The sequence below is a fragment of the Mixophyes fleayi genome, chromosome 11 (genome assembly GCF_038048845.1).
Source record: "Mixophyes fleayi isolate aMixFle1 chromosome 11, aMixFle1.hap1, whole genome shotgun sequence".
Classification (NCBI taxonomy): domain Eukaryota; kingdom Metazoa; phylum Chordata; class Amphibia; order Anura; family Limnodynastidae; genus Mixophyes; species Mixophyes fleayi.
Genome location: NC_134412.1, coordinates 27,588,428 through 27,612,384, shown reverse-complemented (window position 1 = coordinate 27,612,384; position 23,957 = coordinate 27,588,428). Strand labels below are relative to the sequence as shown.

The 23,957-nt window shown below is 39.1% G+C and overlaps 1 protein-coding gene across 1 annotated transcript in view; it reads right to left on the bottom strand.

Annotated features, from left to right (window-relative positions):
• Positions 1 to 4,759: 4,759 nt before the first annotated feature.
• LOC142106600 (immunoglobulin superfamily member 1-like) overlaps positions 4,760 to 23,957 on the bottom strand; it is a 28,718-nt gene continuing 9,520 nt past the window's right edge. The window contains exons 2-7 of the mRNA XM_075189604.1: positions 23,190 to 23,225; positions 22,817 to 23,101; positions 19,488 to 19,775; positions 16,934 to 17,224; positions 10,800 to 11,060; positions 4,760 to 8,045 (exon numbers count right to left, since the gene is read on the bottom strand). Of these exons, the coding sequence (XP_075045705.1) occupies positions 7,858 to 8,045; positions 10,800 to 11,060; positions 16,934 to 17,224; positions 19,488 to 19,775; positions 22,817 to 23,101; positions 23,190 to 23,225 (1,349 nt within the window). The 3' untranslated portion in view covers positions 4,760 to 7,857. The remainder of the gene's footprint in view (positions 8,046 to 10,799; positions 11,061 to 16,933; positions 17,225 to 19,487; positions 19,776 to 22,816; positions 23,102 to 23,189; positions 23,226 to 23,957) is intronic.

Here is a 23,957-nt window from a genome sequence, read left to right as displayed (position 1 = left end):
TGAAAAAATTATGGAGACCCTAAGGGTGCCTCCAACTGAGAAAGTTTGGGATCCACTGGAATAGGCACACCTGTAAAACAGTGCAGAAACATGATTTTATTTAGCACAGCAATATTATTGTAATTTTTAGGGGCGGTCCAGCAATTTCCACTCTGCAAAAGGACATGAGATTTGTTATTTTATTAACTTTTACCAGGTGTTAATTGTTTGTAATTTGCTGTGGACTTATAAAACGACCAAAGTCATTGTGAAACTTATCTCTGAGGAAATCACCTATATGGGGATGAAACGCGTCAGTGGAGCAGCAATACTTTTGTGGGCTATTGAACCAGTGCCACAATCACCAGTGCATCTTTTCAAGTGACCGCATACTTTCTAACATTATCTGGAGAGCCCCGTAGAAAACGGGGGCGCACCTCTATGACGTCAACTGCGCGCGGGACCATGCGCTAGTGTTTGGAGTCTGTGTGGAGAGGACAGGAGCGGTACACAGAGCTCCGTCTAATATTTACATTTATCCATCAGAGGAGGATCACTTCTGGATCTAGAAGACATCTCAAGGTATTGGTCTTGTGCATTATCGCCAAGGATTTGGTAAGAGACTTTGTTTACCTTTGACATTATCGATTGGAGTTCCATCAATATTTACGGAGTTGACCTTCCCCCAAACATCGTTTTACAGGTCCACACTGCTATCCCATAATATCTGGGAGTTCTATAATATTCTATGCATATCAAAGAATAGGAGCGGTTATGTACAGTTGCTGGACTGGTATATACACAATTCGCATAGCGTATAGGTGCACCTACTCCGCTACAAGTTGAATTTGGCACTGATACTAGCACATGTGTTTCTATTGCATTTACCATTTTTTGTTTTTTAATATGTTTTAATAAATACCTTTATAATTGTATACTGTGTGTATGAGTGTTTTTGTGGCAGACCCGGTTATACCATCGCATATTTTGGTTGTTATTTGTTCCAGCTCTGAGCTGGCAGTGACCGGATCTCGTCTTATACTTATAATTATAGATGTTTACTGACCCCCATGTTTTGGTTTTGGTTTTGGATCTGTATTAACTTCGTGTTTTGGTTTTGGTTTTGGCTTTGGCAAAACCGCCCTCACATGTTGTGGTTCTAGTTTTGATTTTGGATCTGTATTTAAAAAAAAAAATTTTTATAAAAAAATGTTAATATCAAATAATGTGGCTCTTTTTTAGTTCCTACATTGTTATTAACCTCAATAACATTAATTTCCAGTCAATTTTTGTCAAGAGACAAGAACACTGCTCCCCTTCCTGTTTCTGTATGAGCAATGGCATTGAGTAATTACACCGGAGACTGGAGAGTGATAAGAACACTGCTACCACTGTATCTGTGTGAGCAATGGCACTGAGCAATGTCACTGGAGAATGGAGAGTGACTACAACACTGCTACCCCTGTTTCTGTGTGAGCAATGGCGCTGGATCTCCTAGGGAGGTAGGTACCTATGGAATCCAAAACCCGCGAGATCCAACGACGCAACAATGACGTTTTCAGAACCGAGGAAGCAGGAAAGTATCGGCTTGATACTCGGATCTGCAATGTTCGGATGGGCTCGGTTTTCGGAAAATCGAGCCTGAGCATCTCTACTTATAATGGAACTAGTTTGATTGCTTTATGCTGCACTTCAGAGTAGAAGTGCATTTTCAAGCGCACAAAGTAGCCCGAAAAAAAGTCTTGTTAATGTGAGTGAGATTAGGTAATGAGTGTGGATGAGAGACACAGATCTTGTGCAGAACGGAGGTGTCGGGGTGGGAGATATTTTGAGACAAGTGAAGAGATTTGTGCTGGTGCACTTTGATAATGGCCTTGTATGCTAGCAAAAGTATTTTAGATTGGCCTTGCATGTTAGCAAAAGTATTAACATCTGAAACACGTCACGTACAGACATGGGAAATATCATTAGAGGGGCTGGCAGGCCTGGTGAGCAACACTTTTAATATTACCTCTAATAAGCATGGGAATATTTATATTTATTTACTTACTTGTTTTATTGTCATGCTCACTGCTGCAAACAGAGCATTGTGTTTGCTATGGGTACTGGACATTAGTAAATAGCCCCTATAAAAGTGACGGGCAACCTGATACAATTCTAACGTTCAGCAGGGCCGCCAATTAGCCTCAATCTCATTGAGAAGTTAAAACAATACATTTAATCAAAGAAATAGACACCTATCTGTAATAACATGTCTGCAGGCATTTTAAACCAGTGTTACAAGCTATAACAAACAAATCTGCAAATAAAGCAGGAAGGAGCTGGGGGCCACAAGTGAAGGCTCGAAGGGCCACATGCGGCCCTAGGGCTATCTGTTGACCATATTTGTCCTTAAGTTATTACACCGAGTCAGTACAAGTTGTTTAATGTCGCTATTTAGAGGACCTGTTCGTGTTTAAGTAAGACAATGTTAACTTTTTAAAAACCTCTTCCCATATTGTCCTTAATAACGAATTGCAGGTTTATATGATAGTAGCAAATACAAAATATAGTTTCACCTATTAATTTTTATAATTAATTTACATTCTAAATTTTGTTTCTTATTGGATTACAGGACCAGTTCCTTGTACAACATTTCAACACTACAGGACAAGACAGTGAGGGAGAGAAAAGACAGTACTAGTTAGGTTTTGGTTCATCATTGTATTAATTCCATATTCTCTTTTTTAAAATGTACAACATTAGTAGGATCATCGACCAGCAGCACCAATAGCCAGCTTTAGGCTGCTGCCTAGGGTGCCAGGCTCTGGGGGCGGCACTGGGGCCGGGTTCCCACACTAACAATGTCTCTGAATGAGGCAGTGTTAGTTAGGCGGCCAGGACGTTGCCTGGTATTTCAACAATGCCACTGTCCTTATGTGTACATAAAGGCGGTGCTGCTACAAGGGGGGTGGGAGAATATGTTGGGAGGGGGGGAGAGGGGGCTACTGATAATGTGGAGAGAGGTGGCTAGAGAAAATGAGGGGAGGGTTACGTTTAGAAATCCCCCACGAGTTACATACTATTAATTTAAATGAACTTCAGGTTTGAGCAGTGAGAAAGTTTTTTTAGGAAGTTAGAGAATTTTATTGTTCTGCTCTAACATATATGAAAAATAAGTTTCCCTTTAGGGACGATGTAGTCAAGACAATTAACATTTTTGACTACAGAAAGTGCTTAGAAGCAGAATTCGAAGATATTGAAATACTGTCACAACATTTTCCACGTGGTAGAACTTTCAATCATCCAAAAGTTGCATGAAGAATTTTTTGAATACTTTGTGACTTGCCTGCATGCTCTGTAAGACAATGCACAGAGGATGGTGTGGAAAGAGTGGACTGTATTTGGCATGAACTAAGTATGGTCACCAGGGCCATCTTTTCCATTGGGCACGATGGGCAGGTGCCCGGGGGCCCCACGGCTCTTAATGAGAATAAATAATCCTGCAAAAGAAAAAAACCTGCAAAAAAACCTTCAAGGGTCACTGAGCAAGTACATCTATCTATCTCTATCGCTATATATCTATATCTGTATCTGTATACATCTATATATCTATATCTATATCTAGGGGCCCCGGTGCACTGCTTTGCCCGGGGGCCCATAATGTTGTTAAGATGGCCCTGATGGTCACACATCCAGCAACAGGGAACCCAAAGTTTCCTTTATTAGCAAATATGGCAAAATCACACCTAGTCCTCCCTCTCAGCAATGCTGAAATTGAACTCGTGTTCAGCATGTTTTGCAAAGTGAAGACTGAGTTCAGGGGACAATTGTCTACAGAGGGAACTTTCAAAAGTCTCTTACAATGCAAAATAAATTTTTTGCAGACATTAACTTCACCAGTTCAAACCCTCTACGGAGCATTTGTGTAAAGCAAAGTCCGCTACTTATCAATTGAGGTAATCAAGTGAACTGAGAAAATCAGTGGTTTTGTGTGTTTGTGCTTGAGTTTCATGTTCATTCTTGTGAACTTTTATGAGGTTGTACTTTATACACGATTGTTTACTTTGATATAGTTTACATAGTGAAGCTTAGTTATTTTTTTGGAATGTGTAATTTTTTGATATATCATAGATATAGATCTGTTGAGCACAATGCTAGGTTTTAGAGTTTTGTTAAGTAATTCTAAGGTTATCTTATTAAAGCCATGATTTATTTATTCATTATAAAGTGAATAACTTATTGTTGATTATTTATATATAATTTTTTTGATAACGTGTGCATTATTTATTTTAATTAATGTTTATTTATTGTTTAAAACATGTTTATTTTCATATTAAAATTCTTCTCTTTGGAAATGTGCAAGTGATTGCATTGTCACCTATACACAAACACAAACTGGTTCCATGCTGATCAAAGTACTACAGGTTCCACTGGGCACGCCCAATGGGCGGAGCTGGGCACGGCCATTGGGCAAAGTGGGACACGCCCACAATGGTTTTTACTTTCTCCCTGAAGTGATTTTTCAAAAGTTGGCAAGTATGAAATAGATTGTAGGGGTGAGTGTTTTGTGACTTCATGTTAATGGAAAAAAATAGATAATAGAAAGGAAAAAGTCCTGCTCAGAGTTTCAAGATCATTTTAACTTCTGCATTTCATCCAGTCATTCAGTTGCTCAATGTCTGATAAATACGCACATGCATAGTTTAAATATTGGGGCGTGAACATATGAGACCAGATAAATTAGGCTCTGTATGTAAGATGCTTAGAAAATGTAAAAAAAAACAAAAAACTGCAAGAATGAGAGTAATCTTTTATTATAACAGAATGCATCTGATGCATACATTAAACTTTCCATAAGCATTTGTGGTACCTATAAAATCACAGAGCAGTATATTGTGACACAGTATATAGTTATATACAGCATATAATATCTAAAGGCAGTTTATAATGAAATGGCACCATATATAATTTCTGAAGCTGTAAAATTGCAGATCTGCAGAGAAAATAGAATTTTGTAACAACTTGTTCTTATTTTTGCAGGAAGCGTATTAATTTTCCAAAAGACTACGGGGACTTGCAATAGTTTGCATCTTATGATTGGAGGACCTGGGCAGTTCCTAGGTATACTGTGGCTAGGGGCAGAAATGCACCTCCTATTGTTCCCATATGCAAAAACAACATTTCATTTTGCAAGACAAGATATTTAAATTAAATTTAGGAGGCAGACAAGTCATATAAAAGCCCTTTACACATCCTTATGCACTTTCCAGACTCACTTTATGGGCTTGAGTCAATACGGAAAGCAAAGCATAAAAACATACTTGACAACATTTTTAGCGTGTCTTCCAGGAGATCCCAGGGTACAGGTCATGTGACAGGGGGTAGGGAGGGCATGGTGACTTCGTCACGTCCCCATAGCCCCGCCCCTACTATAGAATGCCGAAATTCACAGCATTGAATAGCGGGTCGAGGGGCAATCCTACCATTAAACCCCGACCCCGCTATTCAATGCGGCATTTTATAGTAGATGCAGGGCTATTGTGCCGTGACAACGTCACCATGCCCCCCTCCACAAGGTTCCGGGAGATTACCTACTCTCCCATACTTGCCTACTCTCCCGGAAATTCCGTGAAAGTAGGCAAGTGTGCATAAAAAATGAAAACTTTGCACCTGGGCAAAATCATGTCACATTGGAGGGGTAGGTAAATTTAAAATGTGTGGACAGATTTATAGTTGTGGCAGGGCATATCCTAAATTAAGTATAAATTTCAGTGTACAAATAAAGCTATCAAGCATTCGTGTGCTACATGAAAAAACATGTGCAAAATAATAAACTAATTTGCACCCCTTGCATTGCAACATGGTTTGTCCTGGAGAACATTTACTTCTTTTTTTGCTTTACTTTCCTTAATGACTCAGGCCCTATATGTGAAAGTACATATCTATCATTACAATTAAAGTATCCAATTGTATGGTAGTGACTCATAATAAAGCCAGTTCCAATGTCCACTCAATCTAATGCCATATTCCTCTCCAGCAGGCGTGGGCTGGGAGGTATCAGCCCGGGGGGCGCACCAGCGATGCGGCCGCCTGTGCGCTGAGGCGGCCGCATCGGATGCGGCCGCCGGTAATATAAAAAACGTTATTGCATCCACGGCGGGGGACGGGGGGAGGCGGCCGACCCGAACAGCCGCTAGACTGAGCGGCACAGGTGCCCGCTGCCCCCCGGTCCAGCCCGCCCCTGCTCTCCAGACACAAAGGGCTGCAACTCAATGATACAAAAATTCATACGTATATATCCTTATATAGATTTTTGTGTAACACATGCAAAATAAGTTTTATGTCCAGCTCTAAATCAGCCCTTCAATGTGTAGAATGGCTTGATACAGGGGCATAACATGTAACAACCAGGCCTGTAGCAACATTTGGGGGTACAGTGAATGATGTCATTCCTCTACAGAGGCCCCTGCTCTGTCCTTCTGGGAATGTACGGGGGACAAGTGCAGGCACACCGAAGCACCATTTGGGCTTTCAGTTCTGGAACAGCAGAAATTCCAGCATTGCTGCGCCCCCCTGAACATGGGACCCCAGAGTAGCCTCTTGGTTTGATCCAGCCGTAGTTATACCACTGACTTGATATAAACCATTACGAATGAATGAGTTGGTAATAATGTGTGCAGTAATTATCTGGCCATTTCATTTATTATTTCTTTTGAAACCTGTTTTTACATTTTTACATGTCCAATTTCAAAGACCCAACATTTTGCTGTTGGGAAGAAAATATAGTAAGAAGTGGCCTTTATTTCTTGCATATTTTCATTGGCATTAAGAGGATGTTTTAAAGCACATGCTTAGGATAATGTCACAGGAGAAAGTAAAACGCTTGATTTGAATGTGGTGTTAATTCACTACAATCCTAGCAATGTAATAATATGAAATAGTATTTATAATCTCTACAGCCTCTGGTTCCGAATCTCCGTTCATTGCTATGGGTCAGTGCTTTTATGAACTAAACACTGTGGGGATTTAATTATTATGTTTTAATAACCATGTGCATATATAAAGGCACAAGGTGTATAGAATGTGCCTGCATTGGGGTAGGTTTAAGGCTAGACATAGAAGTGTCCATCCTATTGTTCCTATTAAAAGTAATGGAAGATCCCTGATCACTGCCCCCTTAGATGATGTGCAATGCTGAGGATGAACATGTTTTGAAAGTTCAAAAAAGTCCTCAAATTCATTAGAATATCTCAACTCAATTACTGAATAAGGTTTACTCATACTTGCCAACTCTCCCGGAAAGTCCAGGAGACTCCCGAAATTCGGGTCAGTCTCCCGGGCTCTCGCGAGAGTTGGCATTTCTCCCGCATCCCGGAATTCCCCCATTGAATCGCGCCATTTTTACCGTCATTTCAGTCACGGGGGCGGGGCCAAAATGATGCGTTTGACCGCACACCGCCCCCTAGTCACGCCCCTCTCCCGGAAACAAGTAGGGTAAGTAGGGAGTAGGTAAGTATGGGTTTAATACTGATACTACTCTATATTCTATAAGGAAATCTCAAACTTCCCGGGCATGATTCATCAAGGAACTGAGGCAAATGCACAGAAAGGGGCTAGAAACAAAATCCTGCATTTGCACTGCGCCTTCACAATTTTCTATATTTGTATTTCTTGTTTCTTCTACACTAAATGAAAGGATAACGTGATTTAAAAACTCTTTGCTGAAACAAATACTTTTACCTGATCCTTTGCTGCTCTCCACTGGGCTGAGCAGAGCAAGAATAAAATATTTCACTGAATAAGTTTTCCATAGAACGTTATTACAAATAAAAACATGTGCTGAAATTGTGTCAATGAAGCTACATATTGGCTTCTGTAGCAGGTGAAGTCTCCTATTCACTTCCACACCACCTGAGTATCATCAGCCCTTTGTTCAAATCTGACCCGTGTAGATGGTAGAGCCGGTCTATATTCCTCTGCCTTCCGGAGTCCTCTGAAGTGCATCAGTATAATGATGCCCATCAGAATTAACACCAATGCTGAGAGGATATGTCGGACGAACATCAATGTGTAGGTGTCTGAAACTGAGAGCAACAATATTGATAGGTTAGTGTGCAGTATTAAAGTTATTTATCGTTTCCCAATCATCATTGTCTATGTGATTTGTGGTTCCAAAGCACAAGCAATTTATTTAGTAAAAGTAAATAGAATAACAATTCAATAAATAAGTACAGCCGATACATACGCTGTGCGATGCTGCGCTGTGCTGCGCTGTCATGGATCCAGCTATACAGTCCTTCAGTCCTGAAGACTGTGGTCAGAGTGACTGCATGCTGGTCCCAGAGCCCTCACTTAAGTACAGTCAGTTATATAATGAAAACAATGCAGATGACTTGGCATGTTTCCATAGGTTCAGGCTTCAGGAAGGTCCAGTGTAATGCAGTCCATAGGTCAGTTCAAATGACACCCTCCAGAGGTGGGGGTTAACTTTCCAAGGGTGGGGGTCAGCTCTCCATAAGATGCATACTTAATTTTCCCTCCAAGAACTGGTTTAAACTGGTCTATTAGCATTACACAGACAATATCATTCTAATCATTTATTCCCTATCATCCATAACTAGTATACGCAAGGAGCGATCCTTTCGGTGATAGAACCGGACGTCTACGAATAAATAGGGGATTAGAATGATACCAGACATGATATGTTTCCTGTGACCTGAACCTTAGATCTCACTAACGTGTACATATAACATTATAACATTTAACTATAAACTAAATAACAAACGACTGTGGATTGGAACTATTATAAAAATGAACTATATACAAAATGTGAATGTGTAAGTGCGAATGTATGCGTGCGTTATTTATCGTGCGATTGCGCCATGACATGTGGCGTACTGATCTCAATTGCACGGTAAAACAATATTAATCAATATACTTTCTTTCATCCAATTATTTGACTCTAACAGCAGGTATAAGAGCAAAGCACATCAGAAAATGTAAAAATGATTGTTGATGTGTGGACAGTCCTTTCATCTGGTGCAAAAAATGATTACAAAATGCACCTTCATGGCAGTGCTTATGACCTAAACACAAATATACCACCCATAAATTGAAGTTAGTCATGTATTTCTTTTACTATATGCAGCTGGGACATGTAGTTTAAGCTTTAACACGAAAGTTTGTCACTTATGGAATATAAATTGTAGACAAAATTTGCTATATTATTGTGAAATCTTACTATGTTGGTAATGTTGTACTTTTATGTCACTGTCAGAGGAGAATAACTAAACTTTTAATAAAGTGTTAGTGTAATTTACCACGATCCCTAGAAAATAGTGATCAGGTGGTGAGTAATTAGCAGACGCTGGGCCACATAGCAATTTTATTTATGCACAGTAGAGTCCTTTTGTGTTTTCCTCATTAAAGTGTAACTAAAAGCCCTTGGGCGCCACCGCATATGCACCAGCCATCACACCTTCTCAGAAGAGCGAGCTGAAGACTCCAGGGTAGATAGTCCTCACATAGCCGCCCCCTACCTCAGGGTCTAATAGCAGGCGCACTGTTTGGCATGATGGAAATTACTCCATTAATGGCTACTAAGCGACTTATTTTGTACATAACTACTACAAGCAAATATAATGTCATGTTATGGAACTTTTGTGCACATAATGTGAATCTCTTAATGACATTATATATATATATATATATATATATATATATATATATATATATATATATACATATAAATAAATGTTGATGACGATGAGGATGAGATGTATATATATATATATATATATATATATATATATATATATATATATATATATATATATTCATGAGAATGCAAAGTATTTACTAGCAGCCAGTGACATTGCTGAGGCACATCCTGACCAGTGTTCGTGAATATTGGTCCAGTGAGAAAAAATATTGCTTCCACTGTGTGTGCATCTCGTTAGCTCTTTCCTTGATTCAAGTCCAATACGGACATCTCAATATCAGACCTTGTAGCAATATTAATCTAACAGAGTTGTTAATAAGATGTTTGTATTTGTCTATTAAACTACCTTTTTGCTTTTGCCTCTACTAGGTCGTGTATTAGGGGCGTTATGGCGCCATTATGCCACTGCAGTCCTGCCCCCTGCCAGGAAATGGCCAAATTAACAACGTTGTCTAGCAGGGCGTTGGGCTTATGATGCAAATGTGCATTATTAAACCCCACCCACTATGATGCAGGAGAATGTCTATTCTTCCAGTAAGGGCAAGTATGTGTGTATGTCATTAAAAGTTTTAGATAGTAAAACAGACAACAATTCTGCACATTTTTTAGAGCTAAGAGCAATGAGCTAGGGCAAGAACAGTGGCTAAGTGGTTAGCACTTCTGCCTCACAGCACTGTGGTCATGAGTTCAATTTCCGACCATGGCCGTATCTGTGTGGAGTTTGTATGTTCTCCCCGTGGGTTTCCTCCGGGTGCTCCGGTTTCCTCCTACACTCCAAAAACATACTAGTAGGTTAATTGGCTACTATCAAAATTGACCTTAGTCTCTCTCTCTCTGTCTGTGTGTATATTAGGGAATTTAGACTAAGCTCCAATGGGGCAGGGACTGATGTGAATAAGTTCTCTGCACAGCGCTGCGGAATCAGTGGCGCTTTATAAATAAGTGATGATGATTGCTGTAACCTATAGCAACCAAGAAGATACTGTATAATCTCTCATTAGTCTGACTATGCTCTAATGTCTGGTTTCTATAGGTTACAGTATAGCATTATTTCGTATATTATACTGATAAATAAGTTACTTATATCTAACAGGGTAAGCTTTATATGAAGACTTACAGTATTTACAGCTCCTAGAATCTACAAATCCACAATCAAGTCTTATGCGGTAACTGCAAGAAAGTTTTTCTTTAGGATATTGACTTGTCTTTATTGTGAATATTGCACTGCTGGTGTGGTTTGTTGCATGTTCTGCAATCACACGGGTGTCATTCAGTAGCTGAAATTGCATTTCTTTGTACTCTCTTGGGGCCATGCAGCGAATCTTCATGTCATCGTTAGTAGAGTCAGGTTCCAAATGCATTGAAGGTTGGGGTAGATCTGAAATATTATAATTTAAAGCAGATAAACAACCTTGTAGAGAATGCGGAAATGTCAATACATATAACTGTTTCATTCTGCATTTTCTCAAGCTTTAAAAGAGAGATATCCATGTATATTGTTTTAATTAATACTCCCCTATTGATAATAATGTGATATGTAAATTATTTTATTTCTGCTGCCTTACGAATAAAACGACTTTTAAATTTAGCAGCTTCTCTGCAACAGTAAAACTTAAGTGTTTCACAAAAGTAACAGTGGTCAGACTGGATCCCCGCCAAAGTCTGTTGCAATGAGTGAGTCAAAACAAAGTAGGAGCAGCACAGTGACTTAGTGGTAAGCACCTCTGCTTCACAGCACTGGGCTCAAGAGTTCGATTCCCGCCAATGGCCTTATATGTGTACCAGCCACACAAGGACGTATCCTGGACAACAACACACATGTTCCAATGGGGCTTGATAGTGGAGGCGCAAGATGACTGCACATATAGACCAGTAGCAGTTATCCTCTAGGACAGGCCTGTCCAACCTGTGGCTCTCCTCCTGTTGTGAAACTACAAATCCCAGCATGCTCTGTCAGCTGCTGGCTGTCTTAAGGCAAAGCATGCTGGGACTTGTAGTTTCACAACACCTGGATTGCCACAGGTTGACCAGGCCTGGTCTAGGGTATCCTATGCTTTAGAAAACAACTTATCTTCTTTATGTACTTGCCTACTCTCCAGGAAATTCCCGGCAGGCTCCAGAATTTCGGGCAGGGCTTAATTGTGTCATTGAGCTCCGTCCCCACATTCAATGCAAAGATGTCACCACGCCCCCTCCTACCCCTGTCACGTGACCTGAGTCAGAGAGTCGGCAAGTATGGTATTATATTATCTAAATATTAGAAAGTTTTACATGCTACATCATGTGGTTGTTTATCCATTTTGGAGTAATAAAAATTGTAGTTGAAGTGGCTCTGAAGCAGCAACAGGATTGTCTCAGATAAGCCTTCTATTTTCTCCTATTTAGTAGGCAGATTCACTACTATTTTGGGTGCTGCACTTAGTTGAAAATATTACACCATTTTTGGTTGTCTACTTTATTTCCGGTACTTCTGCTTGAAATCACAAGGAACAGTGATACATGAATTCCCCTAGACCTGAGGATATTACATATTGCTATGCCTGACTTACTCATAAAGCTGGTACGCATATAACAGAGCACCTACTGTCCCACCTACACCAAACTACTAGACTTTTTTCTCCTCTCCTGCAATAAGAACTCATACGTTAATAAAGTAGGGCCTGATTCATTAAGGATCTTAACTTAAGAAGCTTCTTATTTAAGTCTCCTGGACAAAACCATGTTACAATGCAAGGGGTGCAAATTAGTTTTCTGTTTTGCACATAAGTTAAATACTGACTGTTTTTTCATGTAACACACAAATACTTGATAGCTTATTTGTACACTGAAATTTAAAGTTGATATTTGTGTGCTAGTCAGTATTTAACTTATGTGCAAAACAGACTACTAATTTGCACCCCTTGCATTGTACCATGGTTTTGTCCAGGAGACTTAAATAAAAAGTTTCTTAAGTTAAGATCCTTAATGAATCAGGCCCATAATTAGTAAACTACAAGACATTCAGAACGTCAAGTGAATATTGTGATAGGACAACCTGTCATGTGAAAGATAAATTAAAATATATTGAACCCTACAAATATAGAAGAAATGAATGCTGGATGGCATTATACCACCCAGGTTATTTAAATATAACATTTAAATGTACTAACCAGGTGCTGAGAGCCTAAAAGGTGACTTTTTCTCTTTTTTTCCCCCGGTTTAATAATTTTCACACAATTTTCTTATTACTACTGACCACAATATTATTTTAATTTCAATATTTACTTGGGAGAAAGAAAAAAGCAGTCTAACACACAATAAAACATTGTAATGAAAACAAATAAAGATATGATTTCAATAAACGTCTTTAGGTAACAAGATTAGATTATATTAGATTAGCCTCCACTATAGAATCTTTTTCTGGTGCACTTTTACCCAAATGGATGATAATGATCCCAACATTTGCAATAAAGTTATTGTTATCAGACATTGAAATTGAACATACAGACCTGCTGATATTGGCCCAGCAGCCAGTATGAGACCAGTACAGGTGTACGTTTCTGTACACGGTCACACACCAAATGTGTTGTGGGGCATTCCTCCAAACACAATTTGGGTAGCTGTAAATATAGATAATTGATTTCTATGATAAATGCATTGTCAGTGTAACCAATCAGATTCTAGCTGTCATTTTGTAGAATGTACTAAATAAATGATAACTATAATCTGATTGGTTGCTATAGGCAACATCTCCACTTTTTCAAATCTGCAGTTTAGTAAATATACCCCTAGGAATACTGTTTGAGGTTTGCTATTTTCATAACATCCAAATTGTGTTTCCATACAGTGGAAATTAGATTCAGATAATGGGGGCATGGAGAGCACTAAGTATGTCCCCTTAAACAGCACTAATAAGGATTAATAGGCATAATTAAAATAAACATGTATGTAATAATGTCTTTTTCTGAAAGTGGTCAAACCATTTAAGTAATAAATTATGACACAATAACATAGAGAGAATATTGAGAGAGAGAATAATGTTTTGACTGTTATTAATAAAAGTGAAAGTCGCATTTTCAATATAAGATGTCATTAAATACAAACAAAAATACAAATTATATTCAATTTAATTAAATAAAAATCAGCTAGTTGCTGCTTATCATCATCATGGTGTATCATTACACCTGCCCTCTAGGTCCTGTAAGAAATTGCCTCTTAATCGGTATATCTGGGCGTTCATCCACATCTAATTGTGTCACAAGAAAAGAACATTCCATTATGATGCCCAGTTGATGCTTGCCTTACCCTGAATCTGCCATCTGATTGGTTGCTATGGGCAACACCTCCTTTTTTTCCTTTTTAGAAGGTATGATGAATCTACCCTAAATATTTAAATGTAAAGTGTCAGGTATTTATTGTTTAATTTAATCCCCTTGTATTTTCTCCACAGGTGGATAATGGTTGCTTTATGGCACAGTAGACGATGGAGTAGTATGATGTCGGGAGAGGTCTACTTAGAAACACTAGTTGTAGTGCAGGGGAATTTCCTAGAATATTATACCACTTTCATACTGCCACCCCGGCAATATCCCGGGTTGTTAACCTGGGATATTGCCGGGGCACAGGGCAGTATAGATAACAAGATTCCCGGGTCAGGCGGGTTCATACTGCACCTGCCCGACCCGGGTTTTAGAAAAAAAAAAGTGAAAAAAAAGATTTTAATTAAAAAAAAATACATAAGAAATGTTTACTTAACTTATTTTCAGCCAGCGGTGTCTCCGGTGCGTTGCCGGCTGTCAGGGGGACCTTTGGGTACTAAAATTACGTCATTTCTAGTCCATTAGAAATAACGTCATTTTAGTACCCAGAGGTCCCCCTGACAGCCGGCAACGCACCGGAGACACCGCTGGCTGAAAATAAGTTATGTAAACATTTCTTATGTATTTTTTTTTAATTAAAATCTTTTTTTTTTTTATTTCACAATTTATTTATTTTTACAGTATGAATGGTGAGACCCGGGAATTACACGGGTTGTACCATTCATACTGCAGGCGAGCGGGGTCCAACACGGGAATTACCCCTCGCAAAATCCCGGGTCTAAGTCCCGGGATTTTAGACCCGGGATTTTGTGGTTGGACTATTCATACTGCACCAAGACCCGGGTTTTTCAGCGTGCCTCTGCAAAAACCTGGGTTTTTGGTGCAGTATGAATGGGGTATTAGGGGAAGTTTCGAAGGACAGTGTACCAGATAAAAGGTAAATGGTGTGGTCTGAGGCTTATATTTAAAGGAAGAAATGCATGAAGGGATGGCAGCAGGAGGCCTCAGAGAAATAGGAGAATAGCTCCAAAGATGATATGGTGAGAAGTTTGAGAGTAAGTCACAGTTTGCTGGAAACAAATAGGGATATAGTCAAGTTGGATGTATGAGCTTTGTTTCACATAAAGATAAAGTTATATAAAGTTAAATGCACTTTACAAGTAGCTTAAGGGTAGGCAGGACAATTGATAAGCCAATTGATGAACTGGTTACGTAATACTTGCCAACTCTCCCAGAATGTCCGGGAGACTCCCGAATTTTGGGTCGGTCTCATGGACTCCCGAGAGAGCAGGCAAGTATCCCGCATCCCGCAAATTGCCTGGCCAAAATGACGTGATTCACGGTGAATCACGTTATTTTGGTCCTGTCCCCGCGACAAAACGTCATTTCTGTTGCGGGGGGGCGGGGCACTGGCAAACATATCATTTGGCCCCGCCCACGGCAACGAAAATCACGTCCTCTAATCACGCCCCTTTCCCAGACTGCACTTGCCGAAAGTAGGCAAGTATGTGTTACGTTCTGTCTATTGTTCTATTTGTGAACCATGGAAATGCTCTGAGTATAACATGAACTGTGTTAAGGACTTTATTGTAACACATTGGACCTGATTAATTAAGGACAGTTAAGCAAAAATAAGTAAGTAAGGCAAAACCATGTTGCATTGGAGGGGGAGGTAAATTTATAAAATGTGAAGGCAGAATTATAGTTGGGGTAAGGCATGTCCTAGATCAACTTTAAATTTCAGTGTACAAATAAGCTATCAGGTACTTGTGTGCTACATACAAAGAAGCCAGTATTTTTCTTACTTGCACAATAATAAACTAATTTTCACCCCTTGCATTCTAACATGGTTTGTTCGGGATCAAATTTACTCCTTCTTTGCCTTACTTTCCTTAATGACTCAGGCCCATTGTGTGCAACGGCTGGGAATTTGTTGGTTATTGCAGATGGAGCGCGTCTCTTTTAGACTAATGACGCGATTTGATATCCTGCAAAGCATGACGGTTTTGCTGGTTTGTGCCAGATTGTCCCCACCCTCTCCATTTTATGGAAGTGGTACAGCCTGGTGGCACAGTGGCTTGTATTGTTGCCTCACTGCACTGGGTTCATGGATTCGATTCCAACATGTTAATGTGGGTTTCCTCTGGGTGCTCCAGTTTACTCCAACAGTCCAAAAGCATATTGGTAAGTTAATTGGCTTCTGACAAAAATGGACCCTAGTGTGTGTGATAGGTAATTTGGAATTTAAGTTTCAATTGGGCAGGGACTAATGTGAGTGACTCTATACCCACTGTACAGTGCAATATATAAATAAATAAAAAAAAGTGGGAAAGGGTTAAGCACAAGTTGGTGCAATCTACATGCCATGTGACTGATGCTCAGTTGTATTATTCATCTAAACTGATTGCGCTTTATATGTTATGTGGATTATTTGCTACATGAAAGCAGCTGTGTTCTCGAATCTTCCCTATGAGGCAATAAGTCACTTTTTCAGTTTTTTTCAGTAACTTGCCCAGTGGAAGTTGAACATAGATATATAAAACAGTACAAAGCCCAATGGGCAGCACAGTGGCTTAGTGGTTAGCACTTCTGCCTCACAGCATTGGGGTCATGAGTTCAATTCCTGACCATGGCCTTATCTGTGTAGAGTTTGTATGGTCTCACCGTGTTTGCGTGGGTTTATTCCAGGTTCTCCAGTTTCCTCCCACACTCCGAAATTATACTAGTAGGTTAATTGGCTGCTATTAAATTGCCCTTAGTCTCTCTCAGTCTATGTGTGTGTGTATGTTAAGGGATTTAGATTGTAAGCTCCAATGGGGCAGGGACTGACGTGAATGAGCTCTCTGTGCAGTACTGCAGAATTAGTGGCGCTATATAAATAAATAGATGATGAAAATAGTAAATATTTCTGAAACAAGCATTTTAATGTTGACCACTTTCTTGTATCACTTACCTTCCCACAGATATTTTTCAGCGCTGTAAAGGGAATCTGCAAGGTCCTCAGAATCATGTTCAATCTGATACATACAAAGATATTTCTTTGTAATATGCGGAGGTTTGGCAACGATAAATGTCACGCTCTTGTCTTTAGCTCTGACTTCATTTTCAATTAATTTGCTGCCATTCAGTAGGAAAAAGTACAACTCATCCAATGGTGCAGTTGATTCTGGTATGGTACAGTTGATTCGGAACTTTCTACTATCATTTGGATCTTCTTCACAAGTCAGCGAAGGAGCAGCCAATCCTAAAACCATATAAATTAGCAGAATGCATATCAGTTTATAAGATAAGTTAGGTCAGATATATTTCATGCAACAAAAACTGAGCTACAAAGGGTGACCCCCAACTGATAATGAGTACAAAAGGATAAGCACAAGACTTTCACAGTGAGGAATCCAGTCTAGGGGGTGTATTTACTAAACTGGGGTTTGAAAAAGTGGAGATGTTGCCTATAGCAACCAACCAGATTCTAGCTGTCATTTATTTAGTACATTCTACAAAATGATAGCTAGAATCTGATTGATTGCTATAGGCAACATCTCCACTTTTTCAAACCCGCAGTTTAGTAAATATACCCCTAGAAGTTCTAAATATACAGGGTCTGATTTAGCATTATGCACAGTAGGTGTGGACCTAGGGAGGCAAAAGCTATGGGGCAGTTTGTTTTCTACATAAAGTATCCACCTTTTTTCTTTCATGCACATTGAAATTGTACTGAAAAAAACATATAAATCTAATATGTAGATTATTTTATAAACCCATTTATAAGGAAGCTTTTCATTCCAGCTAATTGAGAAATTGATGAAACTGGGGTATTTATAACTGTTATTGGAAGCCACAGCAAAGAAAAAAACTGAAACTAACCTTTGCATTGAAACATAATTTCCAATAAATTTAGAAATTAACATTTATTATAGAAAAACCTATTACGTATTTAATACTTACTGCTCTTCTGGCACTTCAGAAAGTGGCTCAATGTAAGAAAAGAACAACAACAAGAAAAATCACAAAAAAATTACAAAATGGCAGAGTGCAACTCAATTATTAGTTATTATTATAATAATACTGTTTTGTGTGTAGTCTTAGGGTGTCTTTGGGTTTCTCGGGGAGAAGGGTGATTGAGCATAATATGCTGAGCCTGACTGGTGGAGGGGGAAGTACATGTGATTTCATGGACCAATCCTGCATTGTACTCTCAGAAGACTTATTGGTTTAGCTTGCCGTTTGAATGTGATATAAATCTATTAGTTACCTGTGAGAGAGTAGATAGATAGATAGATAGATAGATAGATAGATAGATAGATAGATATTAGATAGATAGATAGATAGATAGATAGATAGACGATAGATATTAGATAGATATTAGATAGATAGATAGACAGACAATAAATATTAGATAGATAGACAGATTGATAGATAGACGATAGATATTAGATAGATAGATAGACGATAGATATTAGATAGATATTAGATAGATAGACGATAGATAGACGATAGATAGATAGACGATAGATATTAGATAGATAGATAGACGATAGATATTAGATAGATAGATAGATAGATAGATAGACGATAGATATTAGATAGATAGATAGATAGACAATAAATATTAGATAGATAGACAGATAGATAGATAGATAGATAGACAGATAGATAGATAGATAGATAGATAGATAGATAGATAGATAGACGATAGATATTAGATAGACTATAGATAGATAGATAGATAGATAGATAGATAGATAGATAGACAATAGATATCAGATAGATAGATAGATAGATAGATAGATAGATAGATAGATAGATAGATAGATATGATAGAGAGGCTCCAAGGTGCATAGATAAGTGTAAACAGGTGTAATTATGTAAAGTGATAACAGTAAATTATACGATTCATTATAGCAAAACCACAGATAATGTACAGATATTCTGACCAGAAAGCAATTGTGTAATAAATCACAGATAGATAGATAGATAGATATGATAGATAGATAGATAGATAGATAGAAACTTGGATAGATAGATGGATAGATAATAGATGTATATTAGAAAGATAGATAGAAAGATAGATAGATATTACATATATATAGATAAATAAATAAATAGATAGATAGATAGATATATGAGATAGAAAGAAAAATAGATAGATAGATAGATAGATAGATAGATAGATAGATAGATAGATAGATAGATAGATAGACACTTGGATAGATAGATGGATAGATAATAGATGTATATTAGAAAGATAGATAGAAAGATAGATAGATATTACATATATATAGATAAATAAATAAATAGATAGATATGAGATAGAAAGAAAAATAGATAGATAGATAGATAGATAGATAGATAGATAGATAGATAGGTATTACATATATAGATAAATAAATAGATGGATATTAGATAGATAGATAGATATGAGATAGAAAGAAAAATAGATATTAGATAGATAGATAGATAGATAGATAAAATAGAGAGAGATGGTGAGAGAGAGTTTAAGTATTTACCTAGAACTGATATCCTCATTGGATTGCTTCTTACAGATTTGAGATGAACTGAGCTTCCATTTTTGCTTTCATATATGCATGAATAATATCCTTCATTTTCATTGTTAGCCGCGTTTATTACGTATGAAAATTTACTTCCATCATCAGAGCCCTGGGTGATAATAGCGTTATTCTTTAGTATAGTAAATCTAATGTTTGCACGATGTGCTCTACAAGTGATTGTGATGGCTGCTCCTGGCTGGACAACTCTCCGCGGACTAACATTTATTGAGGGCCTTGGAAACTTTTCTGTTTAATGAAAAAAAGAGGAAAAAAAACCCATTAATATAAACAGCATTATAAAGCTGGACACAGTGGAGTATGCATTTCACAATGAGAAAAGCTCTTTGCCTAGTATTTTATTCTATATTAAGTATCAGAAAAAAATTACATTTAGAAATTAATGACATTGTTTTAGCTTTAAAATCAACTTACAATACCTTTTAAGCAACTATGAGACTTGTAAGCAGGAGAGGAACAGTGCATCGCAAGGTCCCATAGCAATATTTGGCCCAGTGACGCCATTCTTTCCTCATGGGCCCCTTTCTTTGCTCAACAGAGCAGAGCGGGGGGAACTCTTCTGAGCATGCTCACTCTGACCCTTGAGCGGCTCATAAGTGGACTCCCGTCTGCTCTTTTGAGGGAGGCCTCAGGCAGGAGCCAGGGCCCTGGATGTGGATTACCTGGCATTGTTGTGCCACCCTCACCTCCAGGACCCGTAGTGCCATACCCCCAAACCTCTGCTTGTAAATACACTGTACAATTTATGCAGGTAATATCTGAACTGTATATTAAGTTGTTAATTGGATATTAGGGAAAACTTTATGTTCATGCTTTTTTCCTATATACTTGTTGTCCTCTCTATAATCTAATGGGATGGTAGATTAGAATAATAAAAATAATAATAATACTTATAAAACCTCTGAAGCCGAGTGGGGACTACACTTCTCAGTGTCCCTGTTGGCTAATACTAGATTGCGCAGGTGCAATGTAACAGTATTTAATGTGACCCAGAGGGGTATGGTGAGAGAGGATGTTCTAGCCCAAGGGGTGAGTGAAGAGACTGCAAGAGGACACTAGTGAGGGTGGCAGATCTACCAAGCAAGGCTGAAACGGAGAGGGTGATATAGACTGAACAAATTCAACCGAGTGTGAGAATCCCAGGAGGGGCAGATAGAGAACAACAAGTATGTGTTATAGCCCAAGGGATAAGGTCCCCACAGAGGGGCTGTGATTATCTGTGCTGGAGTGAGAAAGGAGATGCACATATTTATTTTAGTGTTATTTGCAACTCAAGTAGTGTGCTGGAGTGAAGAGGTGTGTAAATAAAGGGTTTATTGTAATAGAGATGGTCTGGCGACCAAATAATTGAGACCACATCTATGCCCCACTGGGGCGGATCTAGAAAATAATTTTACCTAGAGTGATTCAGTTCCCTCCCCGTTTTTGACAGCTAAGGCGGTCTACGGCTGCACACTATGTGCAGGTCCGTTCGGCAGAGACAGGCAGGGAGAGTGTGCTGCCCGGCCGCTCTAAATCACAATCAGAGCAGCCGGGCAGCACACTGTCCCTGCCTGTCTCTGCTGAACGGACCTGCACATAGTGTGCAGCAGCTGGCAGCAAGCCCCTGCCCCGATCGCCAAACCCCCCCCCCCCCCCGCCACTGGTGCCCCAACACCTTAAAGAGACACTGCTGAAAACCTGGATGTGTGGGGACCTTCTGCTCACTGATACCCAGGCCAGAGAGCTATCCAGGGCAAAGGAAAGTGCAAGTGAGTATGTACATTACCCACCTATACACCCCAGGGCCACACACACAGTGACAGGGTGTTATATAATTTTATGACTTGGAACTGCGAATGGAACCCGGAGTATCTGGAGAAAACCCATGAAACCCTGGAAGACCATACAATATCTACACCGATAATACCCTGGTTGGAATGAAACACATGGTACCAGTGCTACAAGACAGCTACCAGGCTCCCCACAATGTATTCCTCTTTTCTAGAGCATCATTATTTGAAAAGAATGATGTATTACACTCAGTAGGGCCTCTGCCATACCTCTAACTGTCTCCTAGCAATCTGATCAGAGGTGTCAGATGCCCATTGAATTTTTTGGGAGTGCTGTAGCTGGAAGCCTCTAACCTTGATGTGCTTCAAAGTGGATATTTGAGCCAATTTATGTAATGTTGCTTAGTTTTGCAACTTTATATTTTTGTTAAATGGAGATAGCCTAATGCCATGCTGAAGCAATGGTATTTATATGGTGTGATTGTCTTATTTCCTTGGGGAGGCCTTTGATGCTTTCTGCATTATTCTATATGTTCATAACCATTGCAATCGTCCTGTGACTTGTATGTAGAAGAAATGAGGAATGATGTTTCTTAATTGCATACTCATACTTGAGACTGTATCTGTCCCTATTCCTTTCTGCTGTCTCTATTAATTAAGGGTGGTTTAGACATTAGAAATGTATCTTGTGGGACCTTTCAGAGCCTGGTCAGTTTTTAAGATTTTGTTTACCTATCTTCCCCATGGGTAGTGTCTCGTGTACCACTCTCATTCCCAATGTTATCAGCTATATGACTCATACATGCTACGGACTTTATGTGGTTTAAAATAGATGCCCTTTATGGTTTGTAGAGGGTTTTTTTCCTACCAGCATCAAAGGGTGTACAGGGTCTTTACAATAAGGATGCGAAGCTGAAGCTGGCGTACATCATCCGAATTGAAGAAATCTAATGCTGTCAGCTCTGCTCCGGAGAGCAGAGCTGGACAGCGCATGTGGGGAGGGATCACATGATCCCTCCCTGTCACTCAGCGCGCTCTCTCTGCAACTATCGTTGCAGAGACAGAGAGGGGATCTGTGTGCGCATGTCCAGTTTTTGGAACTGGACATGCGCAATTGAAGAGTGAAGAGAAGACCCGGAGACAGCGCTTCCGAAGAGGGGGATAAGTATGATTTTTTTTATCACTGAAACAGCAGTTTTTCGGAACTGCTGTTTCTGTGCAGGGCTGTACATAAATGTGAGAAGTAGTTCAATCCTTATCATTGCGATAAGGATTAAAAACTACTTTTCACTTTATGTGAATATTGATAAATGTGCCCCCTGGTGAGGAAGGAGAGATTTCGATATATGTTCTTTTTGTTCCTGCGCACCGAACATCTAATGAACCAACATACTGATATTTTACTATTCACTTATTTCCCGTACAGTAATTACTCTAGAGTGAACCAACTTTACAGATTACCGTTCAGAAAGTAACGTTTTCAACAATACACCTTACCTTGAACAAAAATATTTAAAGATGAGCTAAACTCTGAGAAGAAGGCTGCATCACGGTATCTACAGGCGTAGTTCCCATTATTTTCATTCTTGATGTCCCGGAAGAGGAATTCCCCGCTGCTTTCTTCTAGAGTTCCATTGTGTCCCGTTCCATTGATATGCAGCAAGTAATAGTTGTTGGCATTCTGTGATCCTTTTACACATTTCAAAGTAATAGTGTCACCCATCACAATTATATTTCTGGGATCATTTGTAATTAGTTCAAGGGATGGTTTCGGAAGAGCACCTGGATTATAAAGGAAGCAGAAATGAAAGCAGATAATTACGCCATTGCAGAGCAATAACTTTACAGAGCTTTTCATTATTGTACTTACTGCCAGATACCCATTGTTTAGTGACCAGCAGACAACCTGAAAAATAAAATATTTTATACGTTAGTAACAGAATAAAAGGTGAAAAGATCAACTTATGTTCTTGAATATGTCTATATGTATGACAAAATATACCACTTTAACTGTATTTTTTTTTCATAAATATTCACATTATATGTAATACTACTGCAGATACGTGTCTATCCAATCAAAATTGATTGGGTGGACACGTATAACATTTTACATTTAGCAGCTCCAACAATGCTGTGAGTATCTAGCACAATTGAAAAAGAGCAAAAAAGCTTTGGTTTTGATAGCTAACATTGAAAAAACAACTTTTTTTTATGGAATTTTTAAATAACCTCAATTGAAAAAAAGATTTATACTGTGCGGATGCTTCTATAATTATTTTTCTTTTGTGTGACAGTTTTCTTTTAGTTGTGTAATTGGACTCTCTTTGCACTGGTACCCACCACCAGGCAGCAATGGGGAAGGGGAAAGGGGAGACCATTATTTTATCCCTTATATGGTTTGATCTGTCTGTTGGGCTCAGCCTGGTTCTACATTATGACAGAGAAACCTCAGGCTGTGCATCTCCCTATTATAGTGTGACCACCACAGTCTGACGTAGAATGCAGAGGCGGAACTAGTGAGCTGTGGGCCCCGGTGCAGGGAGGCTGGGAGGAGGGAACCGGGTCTACATCTCGCTAGTTCCAATCCTTTGCATCTGCCGTGCAGTGGGCCCGTTATCTCCATGCCCCGGCGCACTGC